This window comes from Rana temporaria, chromosome 1, assembly GCF_905171775.1.
Source record: "Rana temporaria chromosome 1, aRanTem1.1, whole genome shotgun sequence".
Taxonomy (NCBI): domain Eukaryota; kingdom Metazoa; phylum Chordata; class Amphibia; order Anura; family Ranidae; genus Rana; species Rana temporaria.
Window position 1 is genome coordinate 469,526,428 of NC_053489.1, and position 21,690 is coordinate 469,548,117.

At 38.7% G+C, this 21,690-nt stretch overlaps 1 protein-coding gene across 9 annotated transcripts in view; it reads left to right on the plus strand.

The window, feature by feature from the left end:
* CAMK2D (calcium/calmodulin dependent protein kinase II delta) overlaps positions 1–20,606 on the plus strand; it is a 373,137-nt gene extending 352,531 nt beyond the window's left edge. For 8 of the 9 annotated variants that reach the window (XM_040328594.1, XM_040328611.1, XM_040328586.1 and 5 more), the window contains 5 exons: positions 3,275–3,350; positions 6,225–6,319; positions 7,095–7,320; positions 13,873–13,916; positions 18,673–20,606. In XM_040328594.1, coding sequence (XP_040184528.1) covers positions 3,275–3,350; positions 6,225–6,319; positions 7,095–7,320; positions 13,873–13,885 — 410 coding nt within the window. In that variant the 3' untranslated portion in view covers positions 13,886–13,916; positions 18,673–20,606. The remainder of the gene's footprint in view (positions 1–3,274; positions 3,351–6,224; positions 6,320–7,094; positions 7,321–13,872; positions 13,917–18,672) is intronic. The other variant, XM_040328620.1, reaches the window with a different exon arrangement.
* Positions 20,607–21,690: the final 1,084 nt, after the last annotated feature.

Consider the following 21,690-nt stretch of genomic DNA (forward strand, 5'->3'; position numbering starts at 1 on the left):
ACTGATCATCAGTGCCCATCATTGCTACCTATACATGCCCATTAGTGCATAATAGTGTATAAAATAGATATAGCATGTGTCCCTACTAATAGTAGTAGTTTTGGTTGAATAAAGATGTAAATAGCAATGTAGCTTCAATAGCTGGTATTCACTAGACATCTTACAGCAATCCAGATATATTTAGCTGTAGTTTCTGCATTAAATATATAGTTGGACAAACCCCATGTGAATCACATGTCAGGCAGTGATATTCTAGGTGAGAAGATGGTAACGGAAATGTAAACAGGATTGTATGAAGTCAAAATAGCTCATTCATGAGCATTAAACTTCTTAAAGTCAGAAAGTTCATACCAAGGGCAGTTTTATCTTGGTGAAAAAATGGGGGATGGTAAATTAGATGCATCCAGTAGTTCTAGGGCAATATCTATAATTTGCCTGGTGAAAGGCAGCATATGCCTGTTGGTAGTGAAAGGCAAAAACAGACAGATTTGGGAAAGAGCATGAAGCAGATATTGCACATTCGCAAATGTTGATTCTACCTCTGAAGTTGTCTATGTATTGCTCAGCCTACTTCATAAAATCCATGTCTCCAGTGTTTGAAACTGTGAAATACCAGCTATATGCAACATGAGTGTAGATATATTTAGAAGGGAGCAAAGTAAGTATAAACAGAGCTGCAAGATTGCAAAGATTGATATCACGATTGAGTGATGTAGTTTACTTACTGCTCTACCTTCTACATGTAATTCAGGTTTCCAGTCCTTCTTGGACAGCTAGCTATACCACTTATAGCTATAGTTATGCCAAAGTGGAGCACCTGCAGGTCTTTCTGATGTCTCTGTCCCGATCGCTGAGATGCCCTCACATATTGCAGATTACTAAGAAAGCCAGCCGGCTATTCAGTATGCTGTTTGCGTGTGTATCAGCATGGCCTGGTTCCGCATCCAGGTGTGATGACTTCACTCCGTTGACGCTTGCACTTCATCCACCGATCCGCAGACTTCCTCAGAGCAGGGAGGGATAAGTTGAATGTTTCTTATATACCCATTCGGTACAAGTAAATGAAGTGTTGAAAAATCATCACTTCAGTAAATAAAAGAATACATATAAACAGGATTTTGTGCTTTGAAAACATCCTCATTTTCTTGTTGCTTCTAACTCCATCCAGTGGTCACTCCATCCACTACACTTCAGTGATAGCTAATTAGAGAATGTCAGATTGAATGTCTGTTCTTTCCCGATCCTCTCAAGAAGCTTACTGTGGCATTTATTCAGGATAGGTCAAGAAGGTATCAAGTCGGCACTACCAGAGAAACGTCAATCAATACTATCCAGATGAACTGGGAATATATTGCAAGAAATATTTTGGGTGACTGTAGGGATTTAAAAAAATAATTGATATTAAAATACATAGATTTCCTAGATTACATTGGGGTTATCAATAGATGAAAAATTAAACCTGATGAAACATCTTAAGATTTATTTCTATATTTAGGCCCTTTGGAATCAGGGTATCGAAGTTATATATCCAATATTTTTCTTTACATAAGAGAACTCTGTCAGAATCCCCTCTTCTAGGGAAAAGATTTAGAGCATAGATTCCCTCAAAAAACATCGTTTTTTCCTGCATGGAAATACGTAAAAAGTTGAGCTAGGGGATTCTCTTTAGCTTTTCCTTTTTCTTGTTCAGTTTTTCCAGATAGTTTTTAATATCCCTCAGATGTTCACCAATCTGGAGTCTGAGGCCCCGTACACACGGTTGGACAAAACCGATGAGAATGGACCGAAGTTCAGTTTTATCGGTCCAAACCGACCGTGTGTATAGGCCATCGGTCTGTTTTCCTTTGGTCCAAAATTTTAAAACATGCTTCAAAACCGAACCGATGGACCGCTGCCCAATCGGTCCAAACCGATGGTTAGTACAGAAAGCATCGGTTCAAAACCCGCGCATGCTCAGAATCAAGTCGACGCATGCTTGGAAGCATTGAACTTTGTTTTATTCAGCAGGTCGTGTGTTTGACGTCACCGCGTTCTGACCGGATCGGTTTTTGGAACGATGGTGTGTACACACATCAGACCATCAGACCACTTCAGCGGTGAACCGATGAAAACGGTCCGTCGGATCATTCTCATCGGTTTTGTCCGACCGTGTGTACGGGGCCTAAGTCGTTGCTTAGTCTTCCCAATGTATATTTTATTACAGGGGTATCCAATCATATATATCACCTTGCTCGAAGACCAGTTAATGAATTTTTTTGATTTTGAAAGTGTTAGTCTGATCCGAATTGGTGAACATCCGAGTTTTATCTACAAAAGGACATATTTGGCAATGGCCACAAGGATACATTCCATTTATCTTGGACAGGTCAGTGAGCCAATTGCCTGGTGTAAACCATCTTATGTTCCGAATGAACCAAAATATCACTCAGATTAGGAGCTCTACATGCCACCATGGGCGGTCTAGGGCCCACTATTTGTGATATAGCGGGATTGGGAAGTATATATGCCAATGGTTTTGTAGGATTGTTTGAATGTTGCCATATTGTCATCCATATTTGGTTATAAATCTAGTGTGGTTAGTGTTTTTTTTTTTTTTTTGTTCACCTCCTAATAGTTTTCTTCGATCAATATCAATTGCTCTCTTTTTGGCTCTCCTTAGGACTTTATGTGAGTAGCCCTTTTCACAGAAACATTTGTACATTTGGAATACTTCTTGCGGGAATTGTTCCAAGTTGGTACAGTTCCTTGGTATAGTTCCTTCTAATACAAAGGAATTGGCCTATCGGAATGCCGTTTTTTTAGGGGTTTTGGATGATTCTGCATACAACAAAGTGTTTGCTGCTGTTTCTTTTTGAAAGGTTCTTGTACTTAGGTGATTCCCTGTTTTCGAGCTATTTAGGCCCAGAAAAGGGATCTCTTTAGTGTCCAATGTAAATCTTAGTTTAATGTTTCTATCATTATTGTTTAGTTCTGTTATGAATTCTTTAAGCTGAGCTTCCGTGCCGTTCCAGAGTACCAAAATGTCATCAATGTATCTCAGCCAATGTAAAATGACCTTTCCTTCCTCCTACTGTTTGCATTGCACATGGTTGGGCACCATTAGTACTCCATGCACAACAATTATTTTTCTAAATGATTACTTGATAAATGTATGATGTGATAGTAGCTAAATGTAGATTATTTGTAGGCTTCAAAGTTAACACTGTGTAAATCTATACTGTTGTCATGTTAGTTATCTATACTATTTAACTATGAAACCTTTCATATTTTACAGCTCGCAAGCAGGAAATCATCAAGGTTACAGAACAACTAATTGAAGCAATTAATAATGGAGATTTTGAGGCCTATACGTAAGTGACATAATGCACAAAACTTTTCAAGGATATTTGGATTTATTCTATAAAGATTTATTGTTCTTATGTGTAACTAAAGGCAAAACTTGTTCTTTTTTTGGGAAAGTGTAAGAGAGGGTTGTAACCCCCGTAATTTTTTTGTCATCTGTGTCCAATTGGGGAGATTTCCCTTCATTTCCTGTCCCATATACAAAACAAGAAGTGAGAGGAAATCCCTCCAAAGTGAGGGAATCCAGGTGGGTCACCAGAACTCGTTGGAAGATATTCCCTCTACTAGTGTTCTGATGTCAAGTCGATGTCTGATGTGAAGTTTTTCCCTTTAGTTATACTACAAAAGTTATTTCATAAATGCATCAACCCACAGTATATTCAACCCAATACAAATAATTAGCACCTAAAATGCACCCACTTTCAGGCAGTCTCAACCCCTCAAACATGAGAAATTGTGAATGATCTAGCAGGCATGAATATATTAGGCATTTTGTGTCTGCTGTTACTACAAGGAGTCATAGAATTTATTTATAAATTACAGGTACTTATATAGTGCCATCAATTTATGCTGCACCTCACATGATGGCTTTACTCTCCACACAGTATCTTTCCTACAAATTCCAGAGAAAATAAAGATATAATTTGCCCACAAAGCCTTTCAGGGGCTTTTTTACATTCATCATTGGTATCTTCAGGAAATATATGGAGACCATAATTACCACTGAAAAGGACATGTTACAGACTGAATCACATTACATTTTGAGTTTTTTTTTATAGTTTCCCAGCAGAATGGTACAGCAAAATTAAACATTAGCTAAGGATCCTTTTGTTTAGTTTGGTTGTATTGTAACCATCTATACCATTTTTGTATTTTTCAGTATTTTGTACTGTAAATTCTTGCTTATCTTAAAGGGGTGGTAAAGGTAAAAAAAAATTTTTCCTAAATAGCTTCCTTTACCTTAGTGCAGTCCTCCTTCACTTACCTCATCCTTCGATTTTGCTTTTAAATGTCCTTATTTCTTCTGAGAAATCCTTACTTCCTGTTCTTCTGTCTGTAACTCCACACATGTGAGGCTTTCCCCCTGGTGTGGAGTGTCGCGCTCGCCCCCTGCCTTGGACTACAGGAGAGTCAGGACGCTCTCTACGTTGCAGATAGAGAAATGAGGCTTGTGTTAGTGGGCGTCCGGACTCTCCTGTAGTCCAAGGGAGGGGGCTAGCACGACACTCCACACCAGGGAGAAAGCCTTGCATTACTGTGTAGAGTTACAAACAGGAGAACAGGAAGTGAGGATTTCTCAGAAGAAATGAAGACATTTAAAAGAAAAATCGAAGGATGAGGTAAGTGAATGAGGACTGCACTAAGGTAAAGGAAGCTATTTAGGGAAATACAATTGTACCTTTACAACCCCTTTAAGTAAACTTTTTGCCTTTTCGGTAAAAAAAAAGAGAAAACATTAGCTAGGGATGGCCATGCATATTTTGTCCTTTTTTGTTCATGATTGAGTATTCTTTGCAATTTCTTGCAAAGTATTACATTTATTTTCATATTTGCCTTTTCAGTTTTTTTCAGATCTCTTTAAGAAGAGAGTTAATTCAATTATTTTAAGTTAAAGGCCAGCTGCATGATACCTAACTATTTGATCCCCTAAGTAGGAAAAAAAAAGGAAATCCCTCTTACCTGAAGCCATGCTCATGCAACATTGCTGGCCCAAGTCTTTTCCTCTAATGTTTACTTACTAGAAGGGGCCATCTTTGGGTGTTTATGTTACTGTCTGTAAGATGTGAACACTCCTGATTTGATGGCTGTTGGCGGGGGTTCTCCCAGGACAGAGACAAGACCAGTGGTCTCAGGGGGTGGTTGTGCTGGCATCTTAGATGGTAGCACTGGATTAGGGGTTCCCCACACCATAACCAGCAGCAGTAAGCGACTTGAATAGGGTATTTAGGTCAGTATATTTGCCTTCATCTGGTAAAGGGAGGGGTAGATTAGAGAGGGGTGAGAGGGAGTTACTGTAAAAAAAAATGTTTTGCCTGGAGTGGCACTTTAAAACACGCTGCTTCGGCTCACTTACCAGCCAGAGCTTGAGCAGCTCTTAAACCAACCAAATAATTGTGAATTGATGTCTAAAAATTTAAAAATACGGACAGTATATAACAACTAATGTGTTTTATCAACCGATAGTTATTAAATTTGAACTTTTTCACAAATTTATTACACTCCAGCTAAATTGCATAAATTGGGATTGTTTTCACGTTTGTGTTCAATAAGTGAATTTGTTTCACTCTTTATGGTCTTGTCTGATGTGCACAGTGGTTTTGGATGGAGGTCAACTTTTTTGCTAAAGATATTCTCAAACTTTCTAATATATATAACCCAAAAAACCTGTCATACGTAGTCTCAAAAATATAGTTTTGGAAATGTGCTAAAATCCCTCCACGCACATTGCATTTTATACAAAAAAAATCCTCCTTACCTGGAGGATGGTTCCTCCCTTGTCTGTCGGAATTCAGGAACTTGATAAAATGTGAGCTTTCCCGTTTATATATTAGCTATGGACTTAGTCGTAAACCACAAGACTTTTAACCACTTCACCCCCTGCACTGTCATTTCCCCCTTCTCTTGTGTGTTGTATTTCTATAATATGCTGTTGTAACTTATTTTATACAAATGATAATGTAAGATTGTAATTTGAGATACATTAAGTGTTCCTGTATTATAAGAAAAAATACTTAAAACACCATTTTTTATAAACTGACCATTTAATTTGTAGGATATTATTTTGCTATGTGTTTATAGTTAACAGAAAGTCAACACTTCAGTTCAAATATAATACTTATACATTGTGGAATATGTCCAGTAACATATTAATATATTTACAGGAAGATTTGTGACCCTGGCCTTACTTCATTTGAGCCAGAAGCTCTAGGAAACCTTGTAGAAGGAATGGATTTCCATCGGTTTTACTTTGAAAACGGTAGGATATATTTTAGGGTTTATCTACACTTCATTCACATGGTTTAAAAGAAAATATTGCTGCATCTGCTAAAGCACAACAGCAGTGTTAGTTGGACTTCATGTAAATGTGGAGTCTAATAAAAAGAATGGGAAGTTAATTATAAAAAAAAGGAATTGACGTGGTAAATACTGTCATTTACTACTCAAATTAATGTGGTGACACTATGATTGGTGAAATCTCGCTTAAATTGTAGGTATAGGTAAAACCCTATTATGAAGAAAAAATAAGCAACCTGCTATCGTTCATATACCGGTATGTTATGTTCATTTATAAAATACATTTTGAAAATGTAAAACATTTTTTTTTTTTTTATATTTGATTTGCTATAATTATAGTAGATAAGCATGGGAAGGAATGTTGTTGGAATGTTTATAGTCTTATAAAATTAACTTTGGCTGGTATTTTTTATAAAAAGGCAAGTATAACACCTTGCGTTTTGCAGCTTTCAAAATCCAGCTTCTATTATGTTCTGCAAGCTCTGAATGCATAAAAAAACACTTGTCATGATAACACCTAGCTAGACACTTGAGTATCATTCACAGCATAAATAGGTGACCTTCAGCATTCTCCCTCTGAGTTCATCAGTCATGGCTGAGCATGAAGACACTGAGCATCAAAAATGTGCTGTACCTAAATATCTGAATCTCATATTGTAAACAATTAAACAGGTCTTCAGCTATGTGTTATTTTAAAAAATGTTCTTATGTGTTTTTGTTCTTTTCTCTACCCTTAGCTTTATCCAAGAGCAATAAACCTATCCATACTATAATACTTAACCCTCATGTCCATTTGATCGGGGAAGATGCTGCTTGTATAGCCTATATCCGTCTGACACAGTACATGGATTCCACAGGATTGCCAAAGACTATGCAGTCTGAAGAGACCAGAGTGTGGCATCGCCGTGATGGAAAGTGGCAGAATGTACATTTTCACCGTTCTGGATCACCTACAATACCCAAGTAAGGCAGTTTACAGTTTAGTGTATTCATTTAATAAGTGTGCTGCTAGGACATACTGTAGCTGATAAAAGCATTAGACATCACAACCGATGACAGATTTTGTAAGTTTCTTACACATCCAACAATTTATCTTCTATTCTTTGCCTAAAGCTCATATTTAGCACATCAAATGAAATGTGCTTTATAACAGATGGTGCTTATGCTTGCATATTTTTCATTTTTGTTTTTAGATTACTTTTGTGTTCTGTAGTTTTATCATTTATATCGGTATTTTTTTATTTGGAGGTTGTCTTGCATGTTTAATGTCAGGGTAGTGATAATGCTAAAACTGCAATACAACTTGGTCAGTTTTCAGTTAACGCAAGTAATATCATTGTAGGATGAATTGTCCCTGATTGTCATAAGCTCCACAATTACAAGACCTGTAGATCCTTTGATAAAGAAACATGTATGATTTATATAGTTTAGTTACTGGAGTTGACTTAGTAGTTGATGTCTATAAAATAAAACTGCAGACTTTTTTTGCCATCTGTATCTAGGTATTTATGATATGCATATAATTCTCACCAACACAAAATGTTTTTTACAACCCCAATTCCAAAAAAGCCCATACTTTATTCACAATTGAAAATAGAAAACATATCAAATCTAAAATTAATTGGCAAAAGGGCAGTAACATGACACTGTCTGTGAACATCCAAAAATGCAAGTTAAAAAAAATGCAAGTTAAAGCTCTGTCATGCAAAGAAGCCATATCTGAACATGATTCATAAATGCCTTCTCTGGGCCAAAGCTCCTTGAAAATGGTCTGTTGCAAAGCGGAAAACTGTTCTGTGGTTACTCAAATCAAAATTTGACATTCTTTGTGGCAACCGTAGGTGCCATGTGCTCCAGACTGAAGAGGAGATTGACCTTCCAGCTTGTTATCAGCACTCAGCCTACATCTCTGATGGTATAGGGGTGCATTAATGCATATGGAATGGGCAGCTTGCACATCTGGAAATGCACCATCAATGTTGAAAGAGATTGTAACGACACCCCATGTATGAAAGCGGTTAACGTTGTTTAGGATATTCCATTCATATTTCTTGAGAGATATTGTTAATGAATATTACTGTCCCATTTTAAGTAGTCCAAGATATAATTTCTCAGTCACCCTATGCCGCTAATAGACATAGGGTGATTTAGACATAATAGGTGCATGGGGAGCTGAAGCATGGGTATCTGATACTTTCTAAGGGATTCTGGGTTGCATGGGCCCTCCCGTTACAGAGATATTCAGGTTTTAGAGCAGCATATGCTTCCATCTAGTTAATGTCTTTTTCAGGGAAGGCGTTGCATATTTCAGCAGGATAATGCTAAACCGCATACTGCATCTATGACAACAGCACAGCTTCATAGTAGAAGAGTACAGTTACTAAACTGGCCTGCTGGCAGTCCAAGCCTTTCATCATTTGGAAATATTTGGTGCTTCTTAACAAGTAGAAGACCAAGCATTTTCTGTCACTTTTTGTATACATGTGAAAATCTGGGGGTATGTTAGAACCCCCAAACATTATATAAATATTTTTTAAGCAGAGGCCATAGAAAATAAATTGGTGGGTTTTGCAATTTTTGTCACACGGTATTTGTGCAGTGGTTTTTCAAACGCAGTTTTTGGGGGGGGGGGGAATAGAAAAAAAATACACTTTTAAAAAAATGTTAATACATAAAATACATAACCCAATTTTTTTGTTAAAATATAAAAGATGATGTCACGTCGAGTAAATAGATACCAAAAATGTCACACTTTAAAATTGTGAACGCCCACATAACGGCGACAAACTAATATTATGCTTTTTATTTTTACACTGTTGCTTTAATATATATATATATATATATATATATATATATATATATATATATATATATATATATATATATATTTATATATATATATATATTTATATATATATATATATATATATATATATATATATACATATATATTAATCACTTTTATTATTAATAATAGGCATGTGACAGGTATTCTTATTGAGGGGTCTGGAGTCTAGAAGACCCAAAATGCCTCCTTTGCACTTATAAGCATTCACAATGTCAAGATCAGCGTTTCTGAATACGGATACAGATTTTTTAAAACTGGCGCCTTTAGGACTCCAGGATTCTGGAAGTGATGTCATGAGGTTACTACATCCCAGACCCGATCAAAGCCGATTTGCACGGGTCTCCTGGTGGGATGGGAAAGCCCAGGCAAGAAGCAAAAGGATGTCCCCTCCCGCTGCAGGTAATAACAATCGAGCGACTGCTAAGCCGCATCGGTTGTTTTTACAGGAGAGCCGACCGTCGGCTCTAAACAGCACACAAACACTTAAAGTCAAATGACGGACAAGTACGTAATTTGCTGGTAAGTGGTTAAAATGAAAAATAGGATAACGAAGACTGAGGACTGTTGAGCAGTTAGAATCTTATACCAGGCAAGAATAGAATAACTTTCCTCTCCCAAAACTCCAGCAACTGGTCTCCTCAGTTCCCAGACGTTTGCAGAGTGTTGATAAAAAAAAGCGGGATGCTACACCATGTTAAACATGGCCCTCTCCCAACTTTTTTTTTTTTTTGAGATGTGTTGCTGTCATCAATTTCAAAAATACCTTATTGTATTCTTAGAATGGTAAATTTTATCATTTTAAACTTTCGATATAGTTTCTATTGTGAATAAAATATGGGTTTATGCAATTTGCAACTTGATGCATTCTGTTTTTATGTGGATAATACACAGTGCCCCAACTTTTTTGGATTTGGGTTTGCATCTTTGCATATAAAATAAGAGTTTTTTGAACATGCATAAACTCTGCCAGTTAAAATCATACATAGAAGACCCATTACAATCTCATGATTTCATGCCATCCATTGTAGAGTACATGCTTGTGCATATGGTGGTTTTCATTCAACGAAGATCATAGAACAAAGCCCAACTAGTATACAAATAGCAGCTGTGCAATGTATAATATTCAACCCACAAATGCAAACCTCATGTGATGGGTCTTGGATAAACCATTAATAGAACATCTCTGGCCATTGGTAAAATATTGCAAAATCATTCATTAAGAGACAACAGAAATGAGGAACCACTAAAATAAAGAGATAAAACAAGATGGTAAGAAAATCTTGTTATTGGCAATATTCTTACAAATTTCCCATCACTTCCTGACCTAAAAATTCAGCAGGAAATTAGAAGATAATATTCCAGTATGAGGAAAATTCCCTCTGGAACAAGTGTATGCATTATTGGTAGATCAAAGTTTTGTATTTACCTTCACTTTCATTCCCGGTGAGATTAGTGATCAGTGAAATCAAAGAGAGTGAATCTTGCTAATGGGGACATAGGCACCAATGGAAGCCTGACAGTATTCCTAACTTCTCACCACAATATTTTCTTTTGTTATACTTGACAATACATAAGATGTTCTCCAGTCTTAATCACACGCAACAAAACAAAAACCCCACAGGTAAAGCCATGGAATTTATATTATATTAGCTGCATTTCACTTGTTAAACAACACTACAAAGGCAACCCTAAAAAAAACAGGGGGCCAAATTCTCAAAAAAGCTGCCTAACTTAACTTTCAGCAGTTAAGTTACACTGACTTAAAATCTCTACCTAAGTGCCCGATCTTCAAAGCACTTACCTAGAAATTTCAGGCCGTGTAACTTAAGTACCGCCGTCGCAAGGCGGTCCTCCTCTCCTGGGGGCGTTTAAAATTTAAATGAGGCGCGCTCCCGCGCCGGCCGTACTGCGCATGCGTGTGACGTCATTTTCCCGACGTGCAGCGCGCGAACGTAATTAACGCCGGGCGGCTTTGAGAATTTCGACGGGACACTAAAGTTGCGACGGGTGAAAAAAAAAGACGCGCCGGGAAAACAAATAATTATAAAAAAAAATGACAGCGTCGCTCAGCATGCATTCCTGAGAGGGAGAACTCCATGCCAATTTTCAAAGAAAAAACCGGCATGGGTTCCCCCCCCCCAGGAGCATACCAGGCCCTTAGGTCTGGTTTGGGTTGTAAGGAGACCCCCCCCTACGCCGAAAAATCGACGTAGGGGGTCCCCCTACAATCCATACCAGACCCGTATCCAAAGCACGCTACCCGGCCGGTCAGGAAGGGAGTGGGGACGAGCGAGCGCCCCCCCCCCTCCTGAGCCGTGCCAGGCCGCATGCCCTCAACATGGGGGGGTTGGGTGCTCTGGGGCAGGGGGCGCACTGCGGGCCCCCCACCCCAGAGCACCCTGTCCCCATGTTGATGAGGACAGGACCTCTTCCCGACAACCCTTGCCGTTGGTTGTCGGGGTCTGCGGGCGGGGGCTTATCGGAATCTGGGAGTCCCCTTTAATAAGGGGGCCCCCAGATACCGGCCCCCCACCCTAAGTGAATGGATATGGGGTACATCGTACCCCTATCCATTCACCTGGAGGCAAAAAGTAAAAGTTAGTAAACACACAACACAAGGGTTTTTAAAATAATTTATTATTCTGCTCCGGATGCCCCCCCTGTCTTCTTTATTAGCTCTATTACCAGGGGGGGCTTCTTCTTCCACTCTTCGGGGGTCTTATTCTTCTTCCACTCTCCGGGGGTCTTCTTCCACTCTCCGGGGGGGGTTTCTTCTTCCGCTCTCCGGGGGGGGCTTCTCCGCTCTCCGGGGGTCTTCTTCCATCTTCTCCCCTCTTCCGCTGTTGACTCGGCGAACCCCGGTTCTTCTGCAGCTGTCCGGTGCCTTCTTCTTCAGCGCTGGCTGCCTGCTATCTTTGTGTGTTAGCTCAATTTCTAACAGGCAGCCGGCGCAGTCTTCTGTGACGTCAGGTTCTTCTTCTCCCCTCTTCCGATGTTGCCTCGTCGCTGTAATGATGGAAGCGCGCCTTGCATCCCATTTATATAGGCATCACCGTCCCATCATGCTCCGGCAGGTAACCACGTGGTGGGTGCCTACCCACGTGCACCCACCACGTGGGTACCTACCGGAGCATGATGGGACGGTGATGCCTATATAAATGGGATGCAAGGCGCGCTTCCATCATTACAGCGACAAGAGGCGACGAGGCAACATCGGAAGAGGGGAGAAGAACAGAAGAGAAGACCCTGATGTCACAGAAGACCGCGCCGGCTGCCTGTTAGAAATTGAGCTAACACACAAAGATAGCAGGCAGCCAGTGCTGAAGAAGAAGGCACCGGACATCTGCAGAAGAACCGGGGTTCGCCGAGTCAACAGCGGAAGAGGGGAGAAGATGGAAGAAGACCCCCGGAGAGCGGAGAAGCCCCCCCCGGAGAGCGGAAGAAGAAACCCCCCCGGAGAGTGGAAGAAGACCCCCGGAGAGTGGAAGAAGACCCCCGGAGAGTGGAAGAAGAAGCCCCCCTGGTAATAGAGCTAATAAAGAAGACAGGGGGGGCATCCGGAGCAGAATAATAAATTATTTTAAAAACCCTTGTGTTGTGTGTTTACTAACTTTTACCTTTTGCCTCCAGGTGAATGGATAGGGGTACGATGTACCCCATATCCATTCACTTAGGGTGGGGGGCCGGTATCTGGGGGCCCCCTTATTAAAGGGGACTCCCAGATTCCGATAAGCCCCCGCCCGCAGACCCCGACAACCAACGGCAAGGGTTGTCGGGAAGAGGTCCTGTCCTCATCAACATGGGGACAGGGTGCTCTGGGGTGGGGGGGCCCGCAGTGCGCCCCCTGCCCCAGAGCACCCAACCCCCCCATGTTGAGGGCATGCGGCCTGGCACGGCTCAGGAGGGGGGGGGCGCTCGCTCGTCCCCACTCCCTTCCTGACCGGCCGGGTAGCGTGCTTTGGATACGGGTGTTCACTTTGCGAATGTGTTTGCACTTTACATGGGAATCTTCCCTTCACTTAGTGGATGTAAAAAAAATCACTTTGCAAAGAATACCCAAACACATTATTGTTGCTTGCACATAATTAAATGATGAGTTTTGCCTCATTCACCAATCCAAGGTAAATTCCTTTATAAACTGCAAATTCCCTATTTGCTTTTAGTATTTACTTTTAGTAAATCAAACTCAAATAGATGATACATGGAATATCTGATTTCTAATCATTCCCTAAGTCCATGTGGAGCCCCTTGAGTACTAGGCCCAGGCTGTACACATGGTTCCTTAAGCTGAAATGGAAAGAAAACTACCATTTACTGGAACTAGGCCCTGCCACTCTCATTAGCTGTCTAATTCAGAGCCTCTACTACCTATACTGGATCTTTACTAGGTGAGAATGCATTATCTTTAAAGACCAGTACGTGTGTGGTTTCCCACTTTATCGGTAGTATTTATACACTTTGGTGGGCCTGACAGGTTTATTTTGCCTTTGAAAACATATATGAACCCTTAAACTGTTATACATAGTAAAAGTAATACATGCTGTATGTAGTAAACTTGTATAGTTTCTGTATACCACCATTGTGTTTCTTCAGAATTGATTTTCACAAATGCATAATGGTACTAATTAATACTAAATACATTCATGCTTTGCTTTTCCTTTAAACAGAAACTTGATTTGAATTGCCTATCCTGTATAGCTGTGGTGCAGAGGTATATTTGAAAATGCATATTATATAATTTACGTGTATAAAAATACTCACATTCAGGGAATTAGCATTCATATATGTGTAGAATGTATTGTGACATGGGGTGATATTAGTCCCAGTGGTAGATGTGTTTTTTAGTGAAGTCCATGCCAGTCCAAACTGTGTTTTAGAGGCCTGATAGCCAACTTTTATCAAACAGATTAATGTAAAGTTTATAAGCTTGCCCAGCTTGACCTCGGGCTTTCACACTGGAGTTTCTCTTTGAGGGCACTTTGCAGGCGCTATTTTTAGCGATATAGCGTCTACAAAGTGCCTAAGTGTGAAAGTCGCCTTAGTCACACAGACTCTCTTAGTCCCATGGGCATGGACTCTCTCCCACTTGGAGTACTGTCTCTCGAGTAGATTGCTTCTGTCTCTAGACAGGAACACACACCTGTATTCAGAGACACGCACACCTCCCTCTGGCTGGAGCCCTCAACTAATTCCTAGTCCTTCATTATAAAGGCTGTGTGTACCTGGACACACCCTGATGGTCTTCAATAAAACCTAGACATGAAGTTGGAGATTTCTTCCCACCCAAAGCACTTTAAAATCTCCAAACTACGGAGCCTAATCCAGGAATAGCAAAATCCAGAGAAAGCTGTAAAAAGTGTATTTTCCCCATGGCAGTGCCTAGCACTGTCACAGCATGTGCAGAAGCAAGGATGGGACAATGTGCACCAAATTAATAAACTATTATTTTATTTGAGAGAATAAGCACGACTCCTGCACCAAATTAAGTACTTTGACTAGTGTGTCAATTTTTAAAAGCGCTGTGTCTTTTGAACCAAATTAGCAAAAGTTATTTGTTCAAACTCTATAGCAGAAACTGATGTACAGAAATTAGAAATTGAGAGTTCCAGCTGTGTGTGCAATGTTGTAAAGGTGTACCATTTTTCTAAGGGCTTTATATTGTCAAATGTTCACAATTTTATTTTTAAAAAAATGAAATGAAATAAATATTGAATAAAGAAGCTCAATCTGAATGTTGAAAATGATAAAGATGCAAATGTTACATGTAAATGAAAACAACGTTATATAATTAAAGTGCATGTTAAGCCACTCTGACATTACTACATTATCCCCTCTGTCTCCCAAACTTTTGTCCCCCTGTTTGTGCGATTTATAAAGAAAAAAAACAAGTTATACCTATTTCAGAGCGGCGCTCTGTGATCACGTAAACAGGCAGCGCTCTCCTTTCTCTGTCTGACAGCTGCAGTGGACGGGGCCAATATTCCCCCACTGACATCAGCTGGGAGGGGAGGAGGGGTGAGCCAGTCGGTCACGTGATCACCAAACAATGCTCTGAAATGGGGTTTCTTTTTTATAAATCACACACACAGGGGGACACAGGATTGAGAGACAGCGAGGATAGTATGGTAATGTAAATGTTATTCCAGCAGCGGGAAGGGGTGGGGTGGCCCTGGTACGAGCTGACAGGCAAGGAGGGGGAGGAGGGCACAAGGGATGCAGATAGCAGAGCTGCGGATGACAGAGGCAGGTAAACAGGTGTAAGGGCTCAGCAGCCATAATAAACCGTGGTCAGTTTACAGGGGGAGGGCAGAACCAGGCAGGATCAGCCAAATACTTCATGTGATTCAGGGGACCAAATTACACAGCACAAGCACTGTGCTGTATATTATGCTTTAAAGGGACAAGATCCATTTATTGTATTTTATTTAGGTTAACAAACACTTTAAGGTAAATTTAAGATTGAAAGTAAATTATAAAAGTAAGGACTAAAATATGTGTAAATCATTTTTGACAGATGGTAATGTGAGTAAACTATTCTTTATTTTCACCATATCTGTTATCGTTATCTCACTAATGCCTATACAGTAAAACCTTGGATTGAGAATAACTTGGTCTGAGAGTGTTTTGCAAGACAAGCTATTTTTTTAATACATTTTGACTTGATAATTGAGGGATGTCTTGATATACAAGTAGCATCATGTCACAACTGAATATAAAAGAGAAGAGAGGCACCACTAAGTGTAGCAATATGGTTACATTTAATGAAGGTATAACATTTAGCTACTTACATGGTTGATGAATAAATCAGGCACATCTATTTATGCAGGCACTCAGGGTAAAGCCGTCCACATAGACCATCCTCAACACCGCCATCGAAGTCATCCCTTCCACGTTGTGCTCCACGAGTGCTTCAAGCCTCGCTTTGCGGGGTAGTCTTCCCTGTCATGATTGCAGACTGACAGCGGTGAGAGTCGGCAGTGCAGAGGATGGTTTTACCCCAGATGCCTGCATACTTAGATGGGCCTCTTTTAATCATCAACCATGTGAGTTGCTAAATGTTGTACCTTCATTAAATGTAACCATATTGCTACAATTAGGGGCGCCTCTCTTCTCTTTTTTATACTCTATAGCTCCTGCTGAATTGTAGAGGCTGCCAATTGTGGATGGACATTTTATGGTTACACAACCTACTGAAGGACATATGAATAAATGGTTGTGGAACAAATCATCTCAGTTTCCGTTATTTCTTATGGGGAAATTTGCTTTAATATACAAGTGCTTTGGATTACAAGCATGTTTCTGGAACGAATTATGCTCACAATCCAAGGTTTTACTGTATTTATATCTCTAACCTCTATGGGTTTCTTTTCGAAAAATTGTGGTACATATGACAAATATGCACATTTAGCACCATCTATATATTTTGTCCACAAATAACACACATATATTTTGCAACAAAATGCAATTTTCACACCACCTTTTTTCTCACACAAGCATATTTGGGTGCTATATATTGACTATTACTACATTGCTCCTAAAAACCTTTTTACACACCACATTTTTTTCTTCTAAGTCTCTATTCTGTGTTTATATTTTCCTGTGTGCTAAATTAACAAACTACTTACACTACATTTATTGATTTTACACCTTTTGCTTAGGAATATATTCATTTTAGAAACTGGAGGACTTTTCCACGTGTTTCAGTCCCAGTTTTTAATTCCTCCCAGTGTTTGAATACTTAGAAGATGTAAAGTGATTGTAAAGCTTATTTTTTATTTTAATAAAATAACTAATATGTTATAAATAATGGTAACAAAGATGAATCCGCCTTTTCTGTGTTCCCACCACTGCGCTTATGAACATATAATGTTAATCAAATTGGCAAAAGAGTGAAGCAGCTACTTTGAAAGAAATCAAACTGTGAAAAACATATTCTAAAACCCCAAAAATGTGTGTAATAAAATATAAGCAGCGCTGTAAACAATGTAAGATGAAATATCCGTTTTCACAGGTATTCAAAAATAATGCTAATGTCCATAAACATCACCATGTGAAAAAAGTGAATAGTGCACAAATTTAAAAAAATATGTAAATGTCTTTAAAAATAATTAAATATATGTCCATATAACACATCAAGTAGGTTTGTGAAAAAATAATGATAATAGCTTCCAATCTTCCACCACACCCGGTGTCAGTGAATCCTCTCCCTTCAGATGCAAAACTCACCAACTCAAATTGCCTTACACTCTCGTGTTTGGCGTGTAAACGTGTACAAAAAGACCTCCCTGGTAGGTATAGCAGATAAACCCAGTTCCAACCAATTCACTGCCAGAAAGCTCCGCATGTAAATAAAATAAGTGCTCAAAATAGCGTGATACCGTAAAATCAGTTTAATACCACACTTAAATCTTCAAATATAGCACTCACATGAATCTCAAAAAATAGAGCAATACACTACACAGCAAACACTCGTTCGGAGATGAACCGAAAGCCGAGTATATTGGTCACAGCAGATCCAAGGTGTCAACTGATCGCTCACCACCTCCCCTCTGTTCCTTCCTGGATCTCTGCTTCCTTGATCGGCCTTGATACGTCACACGTTCACTTCAGATGGTTCCCGCACAGCCACGTCCTGACATGTTTCGTCATAAAAGACTTAGTCATGGGATTTGTGCACTATTCACATGGTGATGTTTATGGACATTAGCATTATTTTTGAATACCTGTGAAAACGGATATTTCATCTTACATTGTTTACAGCGCTGCTTATATTTTATTACACACATTTTTGGGGTTTTAGAATATGTTTTTCGCAACTAATATGTTATACTTACCTGCTTCGTGCAATGGTTTTGCACAGAGCAGTCCTAATCCTCCTCTTTTGGGGTCCCCCATTTGCACTACTGGAACCCCCCCCCCCCCACGAGTACCCCCATAGCAAGCCACTTGCTATGGGGACACTCGAACATGTTAGTTTCCAAGCCCTGCTGTGTGTCGATAAGGCACACAATGCGGGCCATAACCCTGCCTCTATTCCTCTTGTCACTGGCTCTGATTGACAACAGTGGAAGGAAATTCTTCTGCATCGTTGTATCGAGATCAGGCTCAGGTTTTAATTAGGGGGAGGGGCTGTGGGAGGAGCTGCATGCAGATGTTTGTTTTACATTACTGCATAGAATGCAGTACGGCATAAAATCTGACTTTACAACTACTTTACGGGACCTTTTAACCTGCAGCGTGCCCTGCCTGCATAAGATGCTGGAGCCCATAGGAAATTTCCCACAATCAGGCAGAGGAATCTTGCCAACATGCAGTAGCCTATAGCAATAACATGTCAGAAATCAGCCCCTCCCCTCTATCCATCCTTTACAGAAAATCATCAGTCTTTTCCAAGTAAAGTTCCTATTTACATGATGCACAAAATAATTGCTAGTTATTCTGATGGATTTCTCTGCTTTTTTTTATAGCTAACGATAAGCCTTGCAAGCCTTTAACTGTAAACACTCAAGACAACTGGATGGTATCTCTTAGACAAGCTGCATCCTTCCTTTGTGTCCCAATCACAAGTGTTTATTTGAGCACAGAATGTCTCTATGTGTAATGCTTTTGTGTGGTATATATTTCATACTTTCATCTCAGCCACACCTGAAGATCTATTAAAAGACAATTTCACTTACACAGAAGACAATATGACATTTCCTTTCTAATTTTACTGTTTGATATGTCTAAATTTGCCAAGCTATATTAATTCAAATGTAAACTTTTATATTTTTTATGTTTTACTAGTTCGGTATATTATTGGTGGTAGACAACCCAGACAAAAATGATTTCTTTAATAATTTAGTCCTGGTTTATTTAGATTAGTTTCAAAGTTATTTTAGAGTTTTTAGCTTAGGGCCATTTAAATTTGAATAATACTTTATCTAAAATGCAGTTATCCCTTAATTACTATCACTTCAGTATGCTGTTTGCTGACTGGGGATAGTAACTTGGAACTACTGTATTAAGTTAGAAACAGTTGTGCAAATTTGTAGTATTCAGTAGTTGTTAGGTATTTTATATTTACCAAGGATATCTGTCAAATTATGTATGGTTAAATATGAATGGGTGATAGGTGGTTTTTAATAAATGGCAAAGAAAAATGCAAAGTCAAATTATAAAATCAGGGTAATTTTCACAAAATCTGTATTTTATGTGTAGTCCTAAAGTGAGATAGAAATTGTGTACTGTATGTGATAAAAGTTTGAACTTTAATGGTCAGGTAGCACATATTAAATACCAAGGTATGTTGGAAGAATTAAAACTATTCTCATTGCTTTAATTTTACACAAGAAAAAAATTCTGTTAATGTTACTTTTTATCACTGTTTTCTATTTTTTTCACTTGAAGTTGCAACTCTATCATGTACCATCTTATAGTAAGAAAAACATATAGCTATATAAATGAAAAAAGGCTTTTGCTTGCTATCTGCACAGAACACTTTGTTACCTGCTAAAGGGCCACTAAACCTGAACACGGGTTGTTTTGCATTTGGAAGCTAGTAATAACATTCACAAATGTGTTTATGTAAATATTCTTTACCTTAGCAGAATTTGTAATGTATCATATGGTGCAAACATATGCTGTGAATTTTTTTTTTATGTAATGTCTGTTTAAGGCTGAACAGGTTAAATGCAAAGTCTTTTGTTAAAATGATTTGACAGAAAGTTAACTATGTCTTGAAAAACAATTCTCCTTCATTTTTTTTTTGTTCTAATTTGTCCCAGTAATTCATATATTTACCCATTAATGTTACTAATAGCTCTGTTATGTAGGTCTACTTAGGTTTTAGGTTTACTGGCCCTTTAAAGTTTGTGAATAGAAATATTGTGATTGATTTTTTTTCCTACGGATTATATTCTGTAACAGTATAAATATATTCTTACAGCCATATACGCAATAGCTTTTATTCTTTAGTTTAAATCTTTAAGCTGTTTACGTCAGTGCTATGCATGCATGAAGAAATGGACTGTTTTCTTTTTCTTGGTCTGTCACACCATGAACAGACTTTTTGAAATTGTATTATTCCACTTTTGTGAATTATCAAACCAACTTTAAATGTTACTAAATTGTGGATGTACATTGATTAATGCAGGTATATGACTAAGCAGTTAATTTTCTACAAATAGAAAAAAAAAAAAAAAATGCGTTGAGCCATGCCAATTAAATCCTGTGAAACATGATTTTTTTATTTTTTCTGTATATCTTTATTCTAAAAGTGATCCAGTTGTTCGCATCTAGTTATTATGTAATGATGTAATGTCCTGATTTGCTTTTTTATTAATTAAATATAGTATGGAATGCTGACATAGTACTGTAGACCAAATCTGTCTTCCACACAACCATATGACGTTAAAAATAACATTAACAGACTGCACCATGGTGTCTTTATTTTCTCATCTTTTGAAATGTTGCAATATAAAAAAAAAAAACACCATGTACATATCCCTTGCCATTAAATAATTCATATAAAAAAATATATATATATATATAAAAAATAAATTTGTGTTTTCTGTTGAAATTGTAGTATTTTCATTTTGTTACCAACATATTTATAGTGTGTGTATGTATGTATGTACGTATGTATGTATATGTGTATACAGTATGTATTTGTGTGTACAGTATGTATACTAATGTATTTAGTAAATATATTAGGCAGCCAAAATTGTTAAAGCAAATATAAAGCAAAATAAATCAACTGTTGATTTCTAGAAGTCTGGTGGTGAAAGAAAGCCCCTCCCAAGATGCTTGTTTCTATCCCAGAACATGGTCCTCTGAAGGCTCAGGCAAGCCATACACATTAACCCTCCTGGCGGTGTTCCCGAGTCTGACTCGGGGTTAGATTTCTGTGCTGCGATCGGTAACCCCGAGTCAGACTCGGGCTTGCCTCGTTGGATCCACAGACTGTGTTTACTTACCTTGTCCCTGGATCCAGCGATGCCACCGCGCTGTGTGAGCGAGCAGGACCTCGCTCGATTCACACAGCGTCCTCCTGTGCCACCGATCTCCGTTCCCTGCGACGTTACGACGCACGGGAGCGGAGAACGGCGCCAAATTCAAAAACGTAAACAAACACAATACACACAGTATACTGTAATCTTATAGATTACAGTACTGTATGTAAAAAATACACACCCCCCTTGTCCCTAGTGGTCTGCCCTGTGCCCTACATGTACTTTTATATAATAAAAACTGTTCTTTCTGCCTGCAAACTGTAGATTGTCCATAGCAACCAAAAGTGTCCCTTTATGTCAAAAATGGTTTTAGATGAGCTAGAAAACAGCGATAATAAATTATATACACTTGCAGAATTGTGAAATAGCGATTTGTGGGGAAATTCGTCATAAAAAAATAAAAGTAATGACAGCGACAATTCTGCAACTGAGCAAATTTCAGTGATTTTGAGTTGATTAAATTATTGAATAATTTTTATTATAATTATATTA